This window comes from Sesamum indicum, linkage group LG8 (genome assembly GCF_000512975.1).
Source record: "Sesamum indicum cultivar Zhongzhi No. 13 linkage group LG8, S_indicum_v1.0, whole genome shotgun sequence".
Lineage (NCBI taxonomy): Eukaryota > Viridiplantae > Streptophyta > Magnoliopsida > Lamiales > Pedaliaceae > Sesamum > Sesamum indicum.
In genome coordinates, this window is record NC_026152.1 from 350,113 (window position 1) to 365,307 (window position 15,195).

The following is a 15,195-nucleotide window of genomic DNA, read 5'->3' on the forward strand; positions in this document are numbered from 1 at the left end:
AAAAGAGGGAGCAAACAAGGCATTTTGCAAGAAAATTGTGTGCTTTGCAGGAAAATTTCATGAACTTCCTGTAAACATTCTTATAAAATGAATATTTCTGTTCAAGACAGCCAATTTAAGTGAATCCCATTGTGTTCTTGTAAATAGCAGTATAGCACGTTGAAAACCCAAAAGAAGAATATATGAGAATGCAAAGATATCCTGTTTCACCATAAAACATCAAGGGGAAAATAATCTATCCAACAGCCTAAGTAAACTAGAAAAAATTCGTAGAACTGGTCCACATCGATAACCTAAAAATGTACACATGAAAAGCCAAACATTTTCTGTTCATTGTAGAAGAATCAAGGAAAATCAATACCCAACAGCCGAAATGTCTCCATCTGAGTAACTCAGAACAAAAGCGCAATCAATGTACACATAAAATGCCAAATTCACATAATTAAGAATGAAACTTACTCCTTCAAAGGAACATAAAAGTACAGATCGTGGAATTATTTCCCCTCCCAAGTGCTCCTTTGTAATAAGATTCAAGTCAGGCAGTGAAAATATCCTGACACTGATATCTGTCCACATTCCCACTGCTGCTAGTTGACTATAATTTGGATTATCACCAATTGGATTAATGTCCAGGCATGAAATGTCATACTCCAGTTGAGCATTTTTCACTTCTGTCAACACTCCATCACCAATTTCTAGATAGACAAGATGGCCACCACCAGTAGCCAACAAAACCTGTCAGGATAAATGTCCAAAAATTGAGGAAGCTAAATAAGAATTCAAATGAAAAGACCAATAGATCACGATGGCCTGGTGACAAACAAAGTGCTGTACTATATCATCTTTGCGAACAGTTTATCAACTGAATTTGATACATTTAGCTTCTTGTCGAACATTCTGTTCCAAGATTTTCCTCTGACCAAATGGTTAGAAATTATACCTGAGTTGCACTGGCTGTGGCAACATTGACTGAATACCCTGCTGGAGCAAACCATTCATGCCGGAGCTCTCTAGAGGTAGAACTCACCAATCTGACCGAGGTCGAAGTAACCTGCATGATATTTTGCCAGTTAACACATGCGCTAGAGAAATAATCTTACAGAAGGAATACGTGTGCACAGTTCCTACAAGTATTCTCCGACAAAAGTACAAATCAGCAAATGGCAGAATTAGAACAATGGTTTCACGCCCATTACCAAGACAAAGAAAAAGAAAAATACAACATGATAAAGAACCAAGGGCAACTATAGTCCTCATAACCATGAGGTCCATGACTAATCAACTCCTGTTAGTAATAAGAAGCTAAACCCCAGTTGCACTTCAGTGTTATTTTTCAGTGATCTCTCAATCCAATAATTAATTCATTCTCATCATATCTCGCTTCACAAGTACCAGAAATCGAATAATATTGCCCATTTTAGTGAAGGAGGGAGAAGCATTCCAGTTATACCATTCATTCACTATGGCATAGTGGCAGAGAAGAAGTGATTATATTGTGCATCTTATCACCAATATAAGAAGAGGAATAGGGCAGAAAAGAATCAGGATATAAGAATCATGATAGAAGGGAGTCTAATCAAGCATTTGAAATCATACTTTCGGAAGCTCTATTAGCAGGATCATTGATGTTCTCTCCCTTAAAGGTTCTAAATTCAGATGAACTTGTTTATAAACATAGATTATCCTTCATGGAGAGACTGGCTAAAATGACTGAAAAGAACAAGGAATTATCAGCGGATAGCTGATAAAAACGTGCTGTGGTACTTTACACTCTTAATGTGTAAAGTAAAAAAGCAAAAAAGCCATCCACTTCTCTTGGAGAACATAGTAATGCGGACCATCACAACCACACACTCTTTTTGAAGGCGATCATGACAATGCATGATAAACTCATCACATTAAGATGAATGCTAAAAGGCTAATGAAAGGATTTTTGCGTGCTACGACAATCATACCTGCACAAGTTGATCATAAATAGCATCATGACAAAATAATGTCTGGACATTTGAATAAAAACCTTCTATCTCAGTTTCCTCCAATTCATCCTCAAGATTCATCGCCAAAATACGTGTCTCGCTAATAAAGCTTACAACCAAGAAAGTATCATGAGGATCATCACTAGCTGATCGTAGCGACCACATCCCTTTGATTCCTTGAAGCTCTACAGATGCCTATGAATTATATAGAACATTGATTACACCAAGAAAATAACGAGAATTGGATACTTTCGGCAATACAAAGCTTATCAATGCCAGACCTGTTCATTTATCCCGATCCCATTGCGAACAATGCGAAGAGAACCATCTTTGTAGGCTCCTGAGCAAGTTACAACCTGACCTTGACCTTGCCTCTCTAAGTCAACCACACAGAAGTCAACAATTGGCCCCAAATTGACATACCTTTCAAGAACTTCTACATAAGAACCTTTTGCATCCGGATGAAGATTAAGCTTTATGAGCTGGATTAATATGAGAGATACACAATCAAACATATATGCAAATAAATATAAAGACCTAAACTACGTGTTGACACAATTAACAGTAAAAGCAGTTATAATCTATATTTACACAGTCCAGATTTAGTAGCAAGCGAACAAAACATATATGGATCTGTATACCAAAGCAGTAACCTTTAGTAACATGAGAACATACACCTCCAAAGTATATAACCAAATAAAAGTCGAACAACCAAACAAATATAAAAGAAACCAAAAATAAGAAAAAAGGAAGATAAAGACTGCAGTGCCGTGACCTGCGTCTAACAAAACAGTCCCTTGGAGCACATGAAATGACTTGAGTGAGAAAAATGGTGAACAGATAGTTCTGTACATCAGATAAATTGGAGTGAACTGATTGAAATTCAACTTATCTGCAACATGATGTTACATATAATTGAAGGATGTATATGAAACAAGAGAACTTAGAAAAACGAAGTTAAGAGTGGTTCATAGAAATGCACACAGATAAATTTGTTAACTCAGTATAATAGAAACAAGACATATGTTAAATCCTGGATTTTGCGAATTTTTTGCTCTCTCATAATTGCATATCAGAATAAAACAGGAAAAAGAAAAAGTTTTTATCCCAGAAAGATAGCTTGATCGAGGAGATTAAAATGGGAGATATACTCTACAAACCTGTGAATCTCCATAACTTGAGCCAACAAAAACAACAGCATTATCAAGATATGAAATTGACGATGCAACAGACGTTTCCCCCAAGAGTTCAATTTTGAGTCCAGTTACTCTAGAAGGATTTCAAATGGAAAAATATTAAGGCATGTCAAACAGTTCAAATACAAGCCTATCTCTAAGAATTAAAAGTGAAGATACAAACTCACTTCTCTCTTTCATGGGTTATGACAAGTAGGTGCAGAAGGCCATTATGATCCCCGAGTAAGTAGCGAGAACCGTCAGCATCAACCCTACCATAAGCTCTTGTGATAGACTAAAAGAATAAAATGCAAACAAGATCAAGCATCACAGTTCAAATGAGTTAAAATAGATGTAGCACCAGAATAGGTAACCTACAGGTCTAATTGGGATTGCCTTGAAAGCTGAGGCACTGCAATAAACAATAGTCTCTTCACCAATAATTAGGACACCACAAAGAGGAGGTGGCACAGGGATTAACAAGTCTGCCCCGTTATCAAGATTGTTCTGAGACCATGGGCCCTCAACAAAATCCTTATCCTTCAAAGTGACCTCATATGTTTTCACATGACGAGCATCCTTGTTATCCTATCAATCAAAGCAGTAATGATACGTGATAAGTGACAAGCTAAGAAGAATTCTCAAACATGATTGACGACCACTAGAAATAAAAAGCATGTACAAATGCAAATATATTCCCAAAAAGGTCGGCTACTCATTTGAGAAATATCATCCTTGGACAAGAGAATGGTATATGGATCATAGAGTGGGAATATTTGATGACTCCATTCCTAACACCAACCAAAGCAACACACTTGAGGCCGCAAGAAACCATCAACACATACAAAATATTGACTAATGCATTCATGTGCTTAGAACCTCAGATTGATTTCACAAAAACCAATTGATCACTAGCCTCAAGCAAATAGATTTCCTCCATGCATGGAGAAAAACTGCTAACACAATCAAACTCTTTTTGGATAAGTGCTAAAATTCAGAACCTGGTAAAGTACAACAATGGTTGGCCTTGGGCAGCCATACAAAAACTTGATATCCAAAACTTGAAGCTCCTCAAGCCTGAAAAGAGGCAAAAATGAGTATATAAGGTAGAAAAAAGTTAGGAATCAATCAGTCCATTTCACAAGGACAAGATGAATTCTATGTAATGCACATGTTCTCGCAATAAACACAAAGTTTCTTTAGAATTTTATCAAACGACAAAGAATACTTCTATGTACAACTGCAGGTTAGAACTTTGCATAAATGAAAAGGCGAAATGAATATAGAACAAGTGGAGAATATTTAACCGAGAGCCATAGGACTAGGATGCAACAAGACCCAACCTCCAATTTTCAGAGATTGGGAGACATCAGGCAAACAGCCAAAAGTTTCACAACTTGTATGTTTTTAAATATAGATGCAGGGACTCCATCTTTCTTCATAATCGAACATAAAGAAAAAGTGTCTTCTATCAGCTATAAACATCAGCTACATAAAGGCAGGAACATCAAGTTAACTAACAACAAATAAGCAGTTTGATCAGCTATATAGCAGGAAAGTCTGCAGTAACCGCAATAATCAAACAATTTTTCAGGAATAAGAGGCCTCCACTTCAGTTCTGGCAAAGGACATTGCTAGAGTTTGCTATCAGAAACAATCACCTAATATTGAATGCTTCCTTGAGCTGGCCCTTGTTATCGAATGGAATGACCTAAAAAACCAAACACAATTTCTTAAAATATATGGAAAAAATATACTGTGAAAAATTGAAGTTTAAACACCCACAAAGAAGCAAAAGAGAAAGACCAATACCTTGAATAATCCATCATATAGATGAAGTCCTATCAATCTGCAATCTGGATCAATTATGCCAATCTACACAGAGAGATAACGAAGAATAATAAACTTGCATACTTCCCTAAATAAACAAATTTTTTATCCATGTGCTGACATGAATATTTCCAGATTACACAGTTACCTGTCCATTGTCTGTGGGGCGACCAATTCGATCTGAAACATCCCCCATTGCCCTAGTTTAATGGTGGAAGGACCCCAAAATGAGGAAACAAATAACTTTTAAGTAATAATTCATGGAGAATGGATGATGACATGGACGCCAACAATCATGACAACAAGATAACCTTGAAAAGAAAAGACAAGCCCAAAGGGCTTGTCCTGATTGCTATGAATAAATTATTTCCACCCAACACATCGTTAGGAGACTCATGACAATCATGAAATTATTTGGAGATTTAAAAATTCCAAGTATATTATGCACATGCACCCGGGAACAGTGCTAACTCATGTAATTGAGATAGATTCATGTTTGTGAAGTATTTTGACATAGGGAGTGAGAACCTATGAGCAGATAAGAATAAAATAATCTCAACTACAATAAAAGTTTGAATATACTAGCTCTCAGACCTTGTGATGACCTCAGCAGCCTCAGCATCCCAATGCAAAACACAGAATTTATATCTTTCTGTAGCTACGAAGAGGAGATCCTGAGGTTCTCCCTGTCCAGTTAGTCAGAGAGTAAGATACTGCTGTCCATTTTTCCTATTGTTTGAGTACATGAGGACAAAACTAAATGGAATGTAATTTCTTAATCAAATGACTGTCGCAAACCAAAGTTTCGTATTTCCATTTTTACACTCACATGTGGGCGGAAAAGCTCTAGCGTGGCGATTCTCCCATAAATTGGTACATCCAACATAGCCTGTAAATCAGAATTCATTGGACATATGATTTTATCAGACCGACAGTACCTACATGATAAAACAATTCTGGGTGAAGTTAAGCTATTATGATTGCATAGAGTAGCCAGTACTGTCCCCCTTCTAGAGTTGAAGCTCGTAGAATTAACCTTGAAAAACAAATAAACCCAAGCATGGACTCCATCCTCCATCCCTCCCACGGTCCCACCTCAATTTTCTCTGCAGGACTTCCATTTTACCATCCTATGTAATAATCCCTTCTACATGCCCGTGCTACCATCCCCATCGTAAACCTCCCAGTCGGTTGAAGAGTGAAAGACGTATTCTCTTAATTTTTAATGTGTCTCCCTGACTTGCTTTTCATACTTTGCACCTCTCTATATGTTAGCAATGCGATACATCCAGTGGAAAATGGAGAAATTACAGTCCAGCTGGAATGTCTTTCCTATACCAGGTAGCTAACCGACATGCCAAGGGAGACTTAGCATGTCCAAATAGATGGCTTACCCTACCTAAAACAAGAATAGTATTAGCACATAATCGAAGTTGCATTTCCTGTAGACAATTCAGTGCCTTGTGAGAAAAAGCATAAGCTTTCCCGAGCATAGCCCTTGTCTAACCAAACTACCCTACAAGTATCTACAAAATTAGCTTGCTTGTATGACAATTTAGAACATAAACCATTATGTGAGCCCTGGAACCATAAAAAACAATTAAACTTAATTCATTATTGTGAAAAGCACCAATCTTCTAATAACTGGTTGTCAAACAAATTATAATAGGCAAAGCAGACTGCTTTTGCAGTAATTTTTCTTATGAAACCAGACTCTTATACCTGTAAACCTTGAGGGGTGAGTAAATGGATCTCTATTCGGGTGCATTTCCTGTATATTAAAATGAATTTCAAACGGGGACACTAGAGATTGAAATAAATAAGAATGATATAGAAAACGCATAAATATTAAGTCCCATTGTGACTGCATAGTTACATCTAAAGACGAGAAAACAAAACATAACCAATCCTAATAGTTTCACTATCAACAATGACCTTCACCGAAGAAGAGGTAGCTTGAATATTATCTATTTTCCTTGGAGTTAAAAACCGAAACGAACATGCACGATTAAAAACAAGATTCTTCTGAACTGCTAACTGACTGAGAACAATAATGGAATTACAGAAACCAGGGAGTGTATATAGGCAGAATAATTGGGAAGAAAAAGGGTTGTACATTGTACTGCGTATGTAGGCACACTTACGCAATGATGAGATTGAGCTCCTGCGGACCGGTGAAATTGCCGACGCAGGAATGAGTAACATTTGTCGGCTTGTGAGCCGTCACCACATAATTCCATACACTCATCTCTATCTACTCTGTCTGTGCGTATGGGTATTGGTCTTACAGTCCGAACCCTAGACTTGACAGCGTGCTGCAGTGTGAGTCTTGGCTAGAAGAGAGGCTTCAGCTGACACTGGTAGTGGTCGAAGAAGAAGAAATGGAACTAGCAATTCGCAATTTATTGCAGTAAAACGGCGCCGTGGGTTGCAACCGGAGGGGAAGGGGGACACATGTAAGGGCAAAACAGAACTTTGACCGGTTGAAGATACTCAGCCAAACGGTGTCGTCAGTTCGGGGTTTGAAGATGGGCTAAGCCCAGAAGGGAACGCATTGGGGGTTTGGACATGGTTTAAGCCCATAAGGACATGGGTTGCAATTCTGGAGTTGAGCCAGTCCAGGCCCATAAAGTTTAGAATCGTTCAGAAATGTGGTAAAAATTGGTGGAAGGTTTCAATTTTCTTATAAACACATTGATACTGAAGTAGTATATTATTTCGAAATTTCTTCTACTTTATACAGCACAGGACAGGAATGTTATGGATAAAAACACATGATCAGATACTGCAATGATCCAAGAACGACTTTGAATATGGTGGCCCAAGTTATGGATGCTGCTGTGTCTTGAGGCGTTGAGTCAAATGAAGTGATCAACAAAAACCAAGGCCCACATGGGATAGAAGCCCATTTTATCATAATCATGATTTCGAGAACAAATTAGGGCCCTAGTTAAAATCTAATTGTCCTTAACGTTTTGATACATTGCAAATTAGGTATCATCAACGATGGGAAATTTCATGGTACGGGTTGGATTTAGATCCATATCTATATAATTAATTAATTAATTAGGTCATTTACAAAATGACAGAAAAATAAATATGTGAATAACTTGAGGACATGATGATTATATCAAACGTGCAATATATAATGAGATTTTGAACACTGATAAATAAATTTAATGAGAAGATAAGTTAATATAATTGAAAGGACAAAAACTGGGCTAATCTACAGTTCACTAACTGATGATGATGCCAGTTTGCCAAGGAATCAATGTATTAAATTAAAGAAACATTTGCTGAAATCAGCAACTTGTTGCACTAAATCTTAAATAAGATGAACAACTAGTTTATTGTTGATGCCATCATGCCAAGAGACATGGAAACAAAGCAAACAGTACGTACATATATATATATATAACTCTTTTTTTTTTTTTTTTTGTGTGTGTGTGTGTGTGTGTTATATTACCAAGAAACTGGAAGTAGATTCCAACAACTCTCGGTGTCGTAACCTTATTTTTTCCTATATTTGGGTTTTTCCTGATTTGGTGATTATGTTAATGTAAGTAATACCCCTCAAAACACGTAGTTGCTATTTATTAAATTATAAATGTGAACAGGTGCGTAACTAGGGTTTTGTCGATGTGACGACATATATTGTCCGTTTGTCTCCCTCTCAAAACACCGAGAATATTGCTACTGTGTTTCTCATCATAAATCACCTATATATATATAGATTTTTTAAGCTGCATCTTATGTTAGATGTTTATTGATCAAATTTTTTAATGAAAGATGCTGATCATAGATATGAACACTTGCATTCATACAATGTAGTAAAATAACATGGATTTTAATTAATATCTTATGATAAATAATATATCCATCATCGATCTCTCATATTGTAACAAAAAAATTGGCACGATCTAGCTCCTTGATAGCTAGGTTTGAAGTCAATATTTAATTATCTAGGTATATAATTTGGAGATGATTAGCCCTTAAACTTGGGACAGAAGATGATGCAAAATCTAGAAAAGCGAATTACGAATCCCACAAAATCTTCTTGATTAAGAAATAGCAGCTACCTGAATCCACTAATAATCCACCTGTGCGATCATAAACAAAAAATTTATGCTTATCAATTTCACTCTTATTTCTCAATTAATCCTTGTTGATTAATGAAGTAATTAAACTATATATTCTTTCTTAAAATACAAATCTTGTATAATTTCATTGGTTGGCGCTATTTGAAGTGCAATGCAACTTTTGTGGTGGGGTTTTGAATTTTGATGTATGTTGGTCCTACTGATATAAATCAAAATAATATACAGCTAGCTAGCTTGGGTACTATTGAAGATTCCATGCATAATTTGTATATGATTTTAGTAGTAGGGAAACTATAACTATATAATTCAACTGAAATAATGGTAACTACAAGTCTTTAGAATGAAAAGATTTGACACTCAACTAACAAACAAGAAGCTTAATTATGGGTGTTGGGCCTTCTCTTTACAGATGATTTTTCAGACATCATATGTAGCAGCTCCAAATTTATCTACTTTTTGGCTGCCTTTTCCCAGGCCATTTATTGGCTTCTATTACCATCAATTCATGCCCCGTCCTATTCAATAATCATCATTCTCTTGTATATATCAAACTCCATCACATTAATTATTTTGACATGGGGAAAAAAAGGTTGCTATGAAATATACAAAAATCATTTTTGAGACTGTGATCTATAAAAAATTATGTATTATATATATACGGACAGTGTGCTATAACGACTAATATATTAAAAAAAGAAAAAGAGAGTATATATGCTTGTTGCACATGGGGGCTGGGTAATGTTGTATGATGCATGATGAGATGGTCTCTTTTCCAAGTCCAACTGTAGAAGACCCTTTTGGTTCCAATATTGAGGGCATATCACGCATATATACTTTTGCATGACTGCTTTCATCCACTTTCATCTTACTGCCTCTTTTATCTTTTTCCATAACATTCATTATATACAATTAATTAATTAATTATATATGCATGTATTTTCTTTCATATAATTATAATTGATCCTAGCTACTAATTAATTAATACTTGTTAAGTAAATAAAGTAATGATGAGTGGCAAATATAATCTCACAAATTGCATTAATATATAGAAAGGTACAAACCGGTAATATAATACTCTCTAAAACTGGAATTGGGGCCTGCCACCAGAAAGAAAGAGAGGAGTAGAAGAAGTAGTGTACGTAGTTTGTGGAAAAAGGGGTGGTATGAGTTAGAACATTATTATTGAATTTGAGGGTGGCGATAGGTCGACAATTTGCAGAATCTCATGTAAAATCAGGTTGAGGCAGCAATGGCATCGATAACGTTAAACATCAACGGCTCTGGGGCCTAAGTGTCGCACCATTTCAACTCCACCACAATAAATTGGGCATGTTAATTGTGGCTACAAATCAGCCAACCTTGCACTCTCTCTCTCTCTCTATATATGTATGCATATATATATATAGAGAGAGAGAGAGAGAGAGAGAGAGAGAGATTAGAGAGAAAATTGAAAATAATGCAGGGGAGGGGAGGGGAGAGGAGAGGGGTTTTGCTGGGTTTAATTAATTAGACCTGCAATCCCTGACGCAACTTTTGCTCTACGGACGAGGGCCCATACTTTGAGGTCTTTTGGACTCTTCTAAAATTACACAACAGTACGACCCATCTGCCACAATCAAATGAATCCCACCAAGGGCAATCTCGATATTTTCACAATCAAAAGGTTACTTTCAAGAGCCAAACTCCAAACCACGCCTACTGTACCTTCTGTCTGTAATAAAAAAGCAATGAGCAAATAACAATTTCGTGCCAAATCACCACCCTTACGTCAGCAATGGCGAAAAATCAAGCATCCCGATTAAAAAACCGCACGTGCAGCACAGTATCCTCACGTGCCGGACACAAGTGAAACTTCCAGGAAATAATTTTTTCTCCCGTACCACTTACAAAAAAAAACCACAATTACTGATTGATTAATAAGTACACAATTAACTCATTAAATTTAATCACTGGCCTCCGTACGATGTTTCTTAATTTTTTTCCCAACCCACTATTTCTCTCTCTAAAACCTACACACACATATATATAGAGAGAGATTAGAGAGACACAGAACCACAGGCAGAAGCCATAGCATTTTACTACTAACGTCTGTTAAACCCTAATCATCTGCTGTGCCTTCTCTGTATTTCCTTAGCTAGAGCTTTTTGTCTCACTCTTTGAGGGTGTGGGTGAATTTTTGACTTTGCTGATTCTTGTCTGCTTTTTGGCACTGTTCATTCATTAATCGCCAGACATTCCCATCTCCACTCTTCGTATCTGATTCTTCCGCAGAATTAAAAAGAAACAATTACGCATTATTAATTTGTTCGTGAACGAAACAGTGGGTTTCATACATGAAATCGTCCATAAAATGTTAGACGATTCCCGCAGGAACTCGGAGGAGCTTGTTTCTGAAGGATTTTCTTCCAGCAAAATCAGTTCAATGAGCAGCGACACAACTCTCAGCCATTGCACCAGCTTCAGCCGGTTGTCGTTCGAGCTGCCGACGAGCTCGCCGGAGCAGCAGGCTGCGCTGAAGCCGCACCGGTCATCGGACTCCTCGTTCCAAGCTATTCGTTTCAAAACGAACTTAAGCTTCCGAGACTTTAGCTTGGTGCGGCAGATCGGGAGCGGTGATATCGGCAGAGTTTACCTCTGCCGGCTCCGCGGCCCGGTGGATGAGGGGCGACTCTACGCCATGAAGGTGGTGGATAATGAGGTGTTGGCTATGAAGAAAAAGACTCAGAGAGCGGAGACTGAGAGGAAAATCATGAAGCTGTTAGATCATCCGTTTTTGCCTACACTTTTTGCGGAATTTGAGGCATCGAATTTCTCTTGTGTGGTCATGGAGTACTGTTCCGGTGGCGATTTGCATTCTCTTAGATATAGACAGCCGCAGAAACGCTTCTCTCTCAGCTCGGCTAGGTAAATCTTTTTCTACATTTTGTTTTCTTTTATTCAATTCATCCCTCGAATGTATCTAACTTACATGAAGTGAGACTTGTCATTACAATGCATTTTTCTTGCTCTATGATCGATACATATGGTTTTGAGATGTGCTTTTGTTTGGTAATTTCAGACCACTTACTTGTTTCTTTATACCTGCAAAAGCTGAACAAGTTGCGCAGCTTTTCTTATTTGAAATTTTATTCAAGAAAAAACAAAAGGTGGGATGAGAAATCCATCTTGGCCACAAGGTTCCATTAATGAAACTTCACCTTTTCTTGTGTTTGGTCATTTGAAGTTCACCTTAATCAGAAGAAAATGTTTGACGTAGCCAAATACAACAGTTATTCTCTTTTGTGGAAGGTGCTAACTGGTCCTGGAATTATTTTTCAGGTTTTATGCAGCAGAGGTTTTAGTAGCATTAGAGTACCTCCACATGTTGGGAATAATCTACAGGGATTTAAAGCCTGAAAACGTGCTGGTTAGATCCGACGGTCACATCATGCTCACCGACTTTGATCTCTCCCTTTGCTCCGACGCAATCCCAGCCGTCGAATCTCCTGCATTTTCTCCTGACCCGTTATCCTCACCAAAGGCAGTCCATGGCTCCGGCTCGCTGACCCCATTCTCCTGTATCTCCACCCGGTTATTCCGGTCGAAGAAAATTCAAACACTCGCTGCGAACCGGCTGTTCGTGGCTGAGCCCATCGCAGCCAGGTCATGTTCCTTTGTTGGGACCCACGAGTACGTGGCGCCTGAGGTGGCTTCCGGCGGGTCCCACGGCAACGCCGTTGATTGGTGGGCGCTTGGCATCTTTATGTACGAGATGATTTATGGTAGGACACCCTTTGCTGGGGAGACCAACCAAGCTACACTGCGTAACATCGCGAAAAAACCGCTGGCCTTCCCCAACGAAACCCCCTGCGGTGCGAGTGAAATGCACGCTCGGGACTTGATCTCCGGGTTGCTGAACAAGGATCCGAACAGGAGGCTCGGGTCGAAGCGCGGGGCGGCCGATGTAAAAACCCACCCATTTTTCAAGGGGTTGAACTTCGCATTAATTCGATCGGCAACACCGCCGTATGTGCCGGGTAGCCAGACAAAGAAGACGGCTGCGTTGCGTCATGGAACAGCCCCGTTTGGTGTTTTCTGACAAGTTTAGGTTAGGAGGATGTAATTAAATTAACATAGTATTATTTTTTGTACTATGTATTAGGTGGGAAAGAAAGAAAAGATATAAATAGACAACGTAAAGTGGTGGGATGCGGCGATATAACGGCTTTCACATAATTATTGTGTCATAATGAGTTGAATTCCCTGTTTATATTATAGGACGACCAAAGTATTTGAATCCACACAAGAAGATTTCTCCAATTGGTCTTCTTGTGGACAAGAGAAAAACGTCAATGTAAATACAGGAGCCGGAGAAAATTAAAAAAAAAAGAAGCAAAAGATGTATGTATGTTTGATATATAACTCAACCTTTTCAACTTTAACAATTTTTACTGATTTATGCGAAAAGATTATTGCTTTCAGATTTCAAAACCAAACCAACAAGTGATCAGCGCTCCATAGTAAACTTAAAAGAAAAAGATTATTGGTGTTTTTGTATTGTTTTTTCTAAAAAAACGTTATCGACAACAATTGTCAGGAAAGAAAATTTTTATGCAAATTAAGTATGGTCAAATTCAAATTAATCATAAAATAAATGTAATGCTCACTTATCATCTATTTAGTTTAATTATGATTAAATTTAATTTAAATATGTAATTAATTTAGTTGGGATGATTAGAATTATTGTTATTAGGGGGTGAAGTAGGAGGTATAGTTGGAGCAAATGTTGGGCAGGGGTTGGAGGGGGAAAGGAGGAAAGTAGGGGATTGAGGCGGTCTTGAAAAGTGTAGAAAATCTGCCCAAAATTAAGTAACCTTTTTCTCTCCTCTCCAAATGAATGTTCCTCCAAACTGCCACACTTTTGGTCGCTACCTATTACTCACTTTACTACACAGCTCACACTCACAGGCTACGCTGAATCACTATAAAAGGCTTCCATTCCATTCCAACTTCCATATCCCATCAGATTCAGCTATAATTATTTTATTATATATCTTTTTTAAAAGGAAAAAAAAAAAAAAAAAAAGTGTCGAGAAACAGGCAAGCTTGATGCCAGCAAATGTGATGCGTCTTCTACTCCTAATACAGAAGAGGAAGAAGCCTCTAAAAGTGCGCCGCCGGGGGACAGTAGGAATCTGCTTCATGTGGAAGTGGAACCTTTTTCTTCTCAACCCCCCCATATTCAACCATTAATGTAGTTGTAGCATTCACACAAAACTAACATCTATGCTTTTCATATTTAAACTATAATTTATTATCCATCGTTAATTGTGTGTTAACACTTAGAATGTTACAACGCTTAATATTTCACGTCTAACAAAAGGGAAAATAAGGTAATTTGTATAACTATTATTAAAAGTTGGACAACAATTATACCAAACATAATTTTAACAAATGTATGTTATCCTGTTGGGTTTAAAATGGTGTTTGCGCAAAAATTAAACTGTAGTTGGAGATACATTGAAACTCATTCAAATTTTTTGAACTTTCTTGAATAAATGGCAAAATCCTTGCTAATAAATGTCACAATGCTGCATATTTATGTGATGACCATATAATATGCTGAAATTTTACTACAAAGTAGTTAATTGAGTGAAAAATCATAGTAGGAATAGTATATTTTTAAAAATGGATGATGAGAACTTAGGATTGTGGTATGACACTTGACAACACATGGGATGTTCATGTGACCACCTGCCAACCAGGCAGCCCCACCATCCCTCTTTAATCCTATGTCCCCCTCCTGTCCCGGGGCCATACCCTCCCACACTAATTCAACAGTGCCTGGCCCATTGGACCCACCTATGCTTCCCACGTGGCTTCTAGCTATCGGAACACGTTGCCGCCAATGCCACCCTGTAATTTGATTATGCTGTGTAATTAAGAACCTCTAACATTTATTTTCTAATATATATATTAATAAATATTACTGAAATCAGAGAATAGTTATAGCAAAAAGAGTTTTTTTATTTTTGTTTTGTGTAATGTGCGTATATGGGGATATAGAGTTGCAGTAGTAGGCGCTGTCGCTAAGGCCCAATAAACCAGTCACAATAGATAGCGTAGTACGGATTA

At 37.6% G+C, this 15,195-nt stretch overlaps 2 protein-coding genes across 3 annotated transcripts in view; one reads left to right on the forward strand and one right to left on the reverse strand.

Moving 5' to 3' along the window:
* The window catches only part of LOC105167273 (DNA damage-binding protein 1), a 10,682-nt gene extending 3,262 nt beyond the window's left edge, over positions 1–7,420 (reverse strand). The window contains exons 1-15 of one of the 2 annotated variants that reach the window (XM_011086918.2): positions 7,126–7,420; positions 6,704–6,752; positions 5,811–5,870; positions 5,576–5,667; positions 5,130–5,181; positions 4,964–5,026; positions 4,813–4,862; positions 4,153–4,228; positions 3,530–3,739; positions 3,340–3,446; positions 3,137–3,245; positions 2,258–2,458; positions 1,956–2,171; positions 941–1,051; positions 460–735 (exon numbers count right to left, since the gene is read on the reverse strand). In XM_011086918.2, the coding sequence (XP_011085220.1) occupies positions 460–735; positions 941–1,051; positions 1,956–2,171; positions 2,258–2,458; positions 3,137–3,245; positions 3,340–3,446; positions 3,530–3,739; positions 4,153–4,228; positions 4,813–4,862; positions 4,964–5,026; positions 5,130–5,181; positions 5,576–5,667; positions 5,811–5,870; positions 6,704–6,752; positions 7,126–7,229 (1,776 nt within the window). In that variant the 5' untranslated portion in view covers positions 7,230–7,420. Of the gene's footprint in view, positions 1–459; positions 736–940; positions 1,052–1,955; positions 2,172–2,257; positions 2,459–3,136; positions 3,246–3,339; positions 3,447–3,529; positions 3,740–4,152; positions 4,229–4,812; positions 4,863–4,963; positions 5,027–5,129; positions 5,182–5,575; positions 5,668–5,810; positions 5,920–6,017; positions 6,068–6,703; positions 6,753–7,125 lie in introns of those variants that run through there. The other variant, XM_020695938.1, reaches the window with a different exon arrangement.
* LOC105167274 (protein kinase PINOID-like) lies at positions 11,096–13,446 on the forward strand. The gene is made up of 2 exons (XM_011086919.2): positions 11,096–11,985; positions 12,400–13,446. Exons 1-2 carry the CDS (start codon positions 11,432–11,434, stop codon positions 13,157–13,159), a joined length of 1,314 nt encoding a protein of 437 aa, XP_011085221.1. The 5' UTR covers positions 11,096–11,431; the 3' UTR covers positions 13,160–13,446.

Excerpts from the sequence above, each read along its gene's own strand:
- LOC105167274 (XM_011086919.2), top strand. The coding sequence starts at position 11,432 with ATGTTAGACGATTCCCGCAGGAACTCGGAGGAGCTTGTTTCTGAAGGA. Across the intron at positions 11,986-12,399 it reads TTCTCTCTCAGCTCGGCTAG|GTTTTATGCAGCAGAGGTTT; the intron begins GTAAATCTTTTT and ends ATTATTTTTCAG.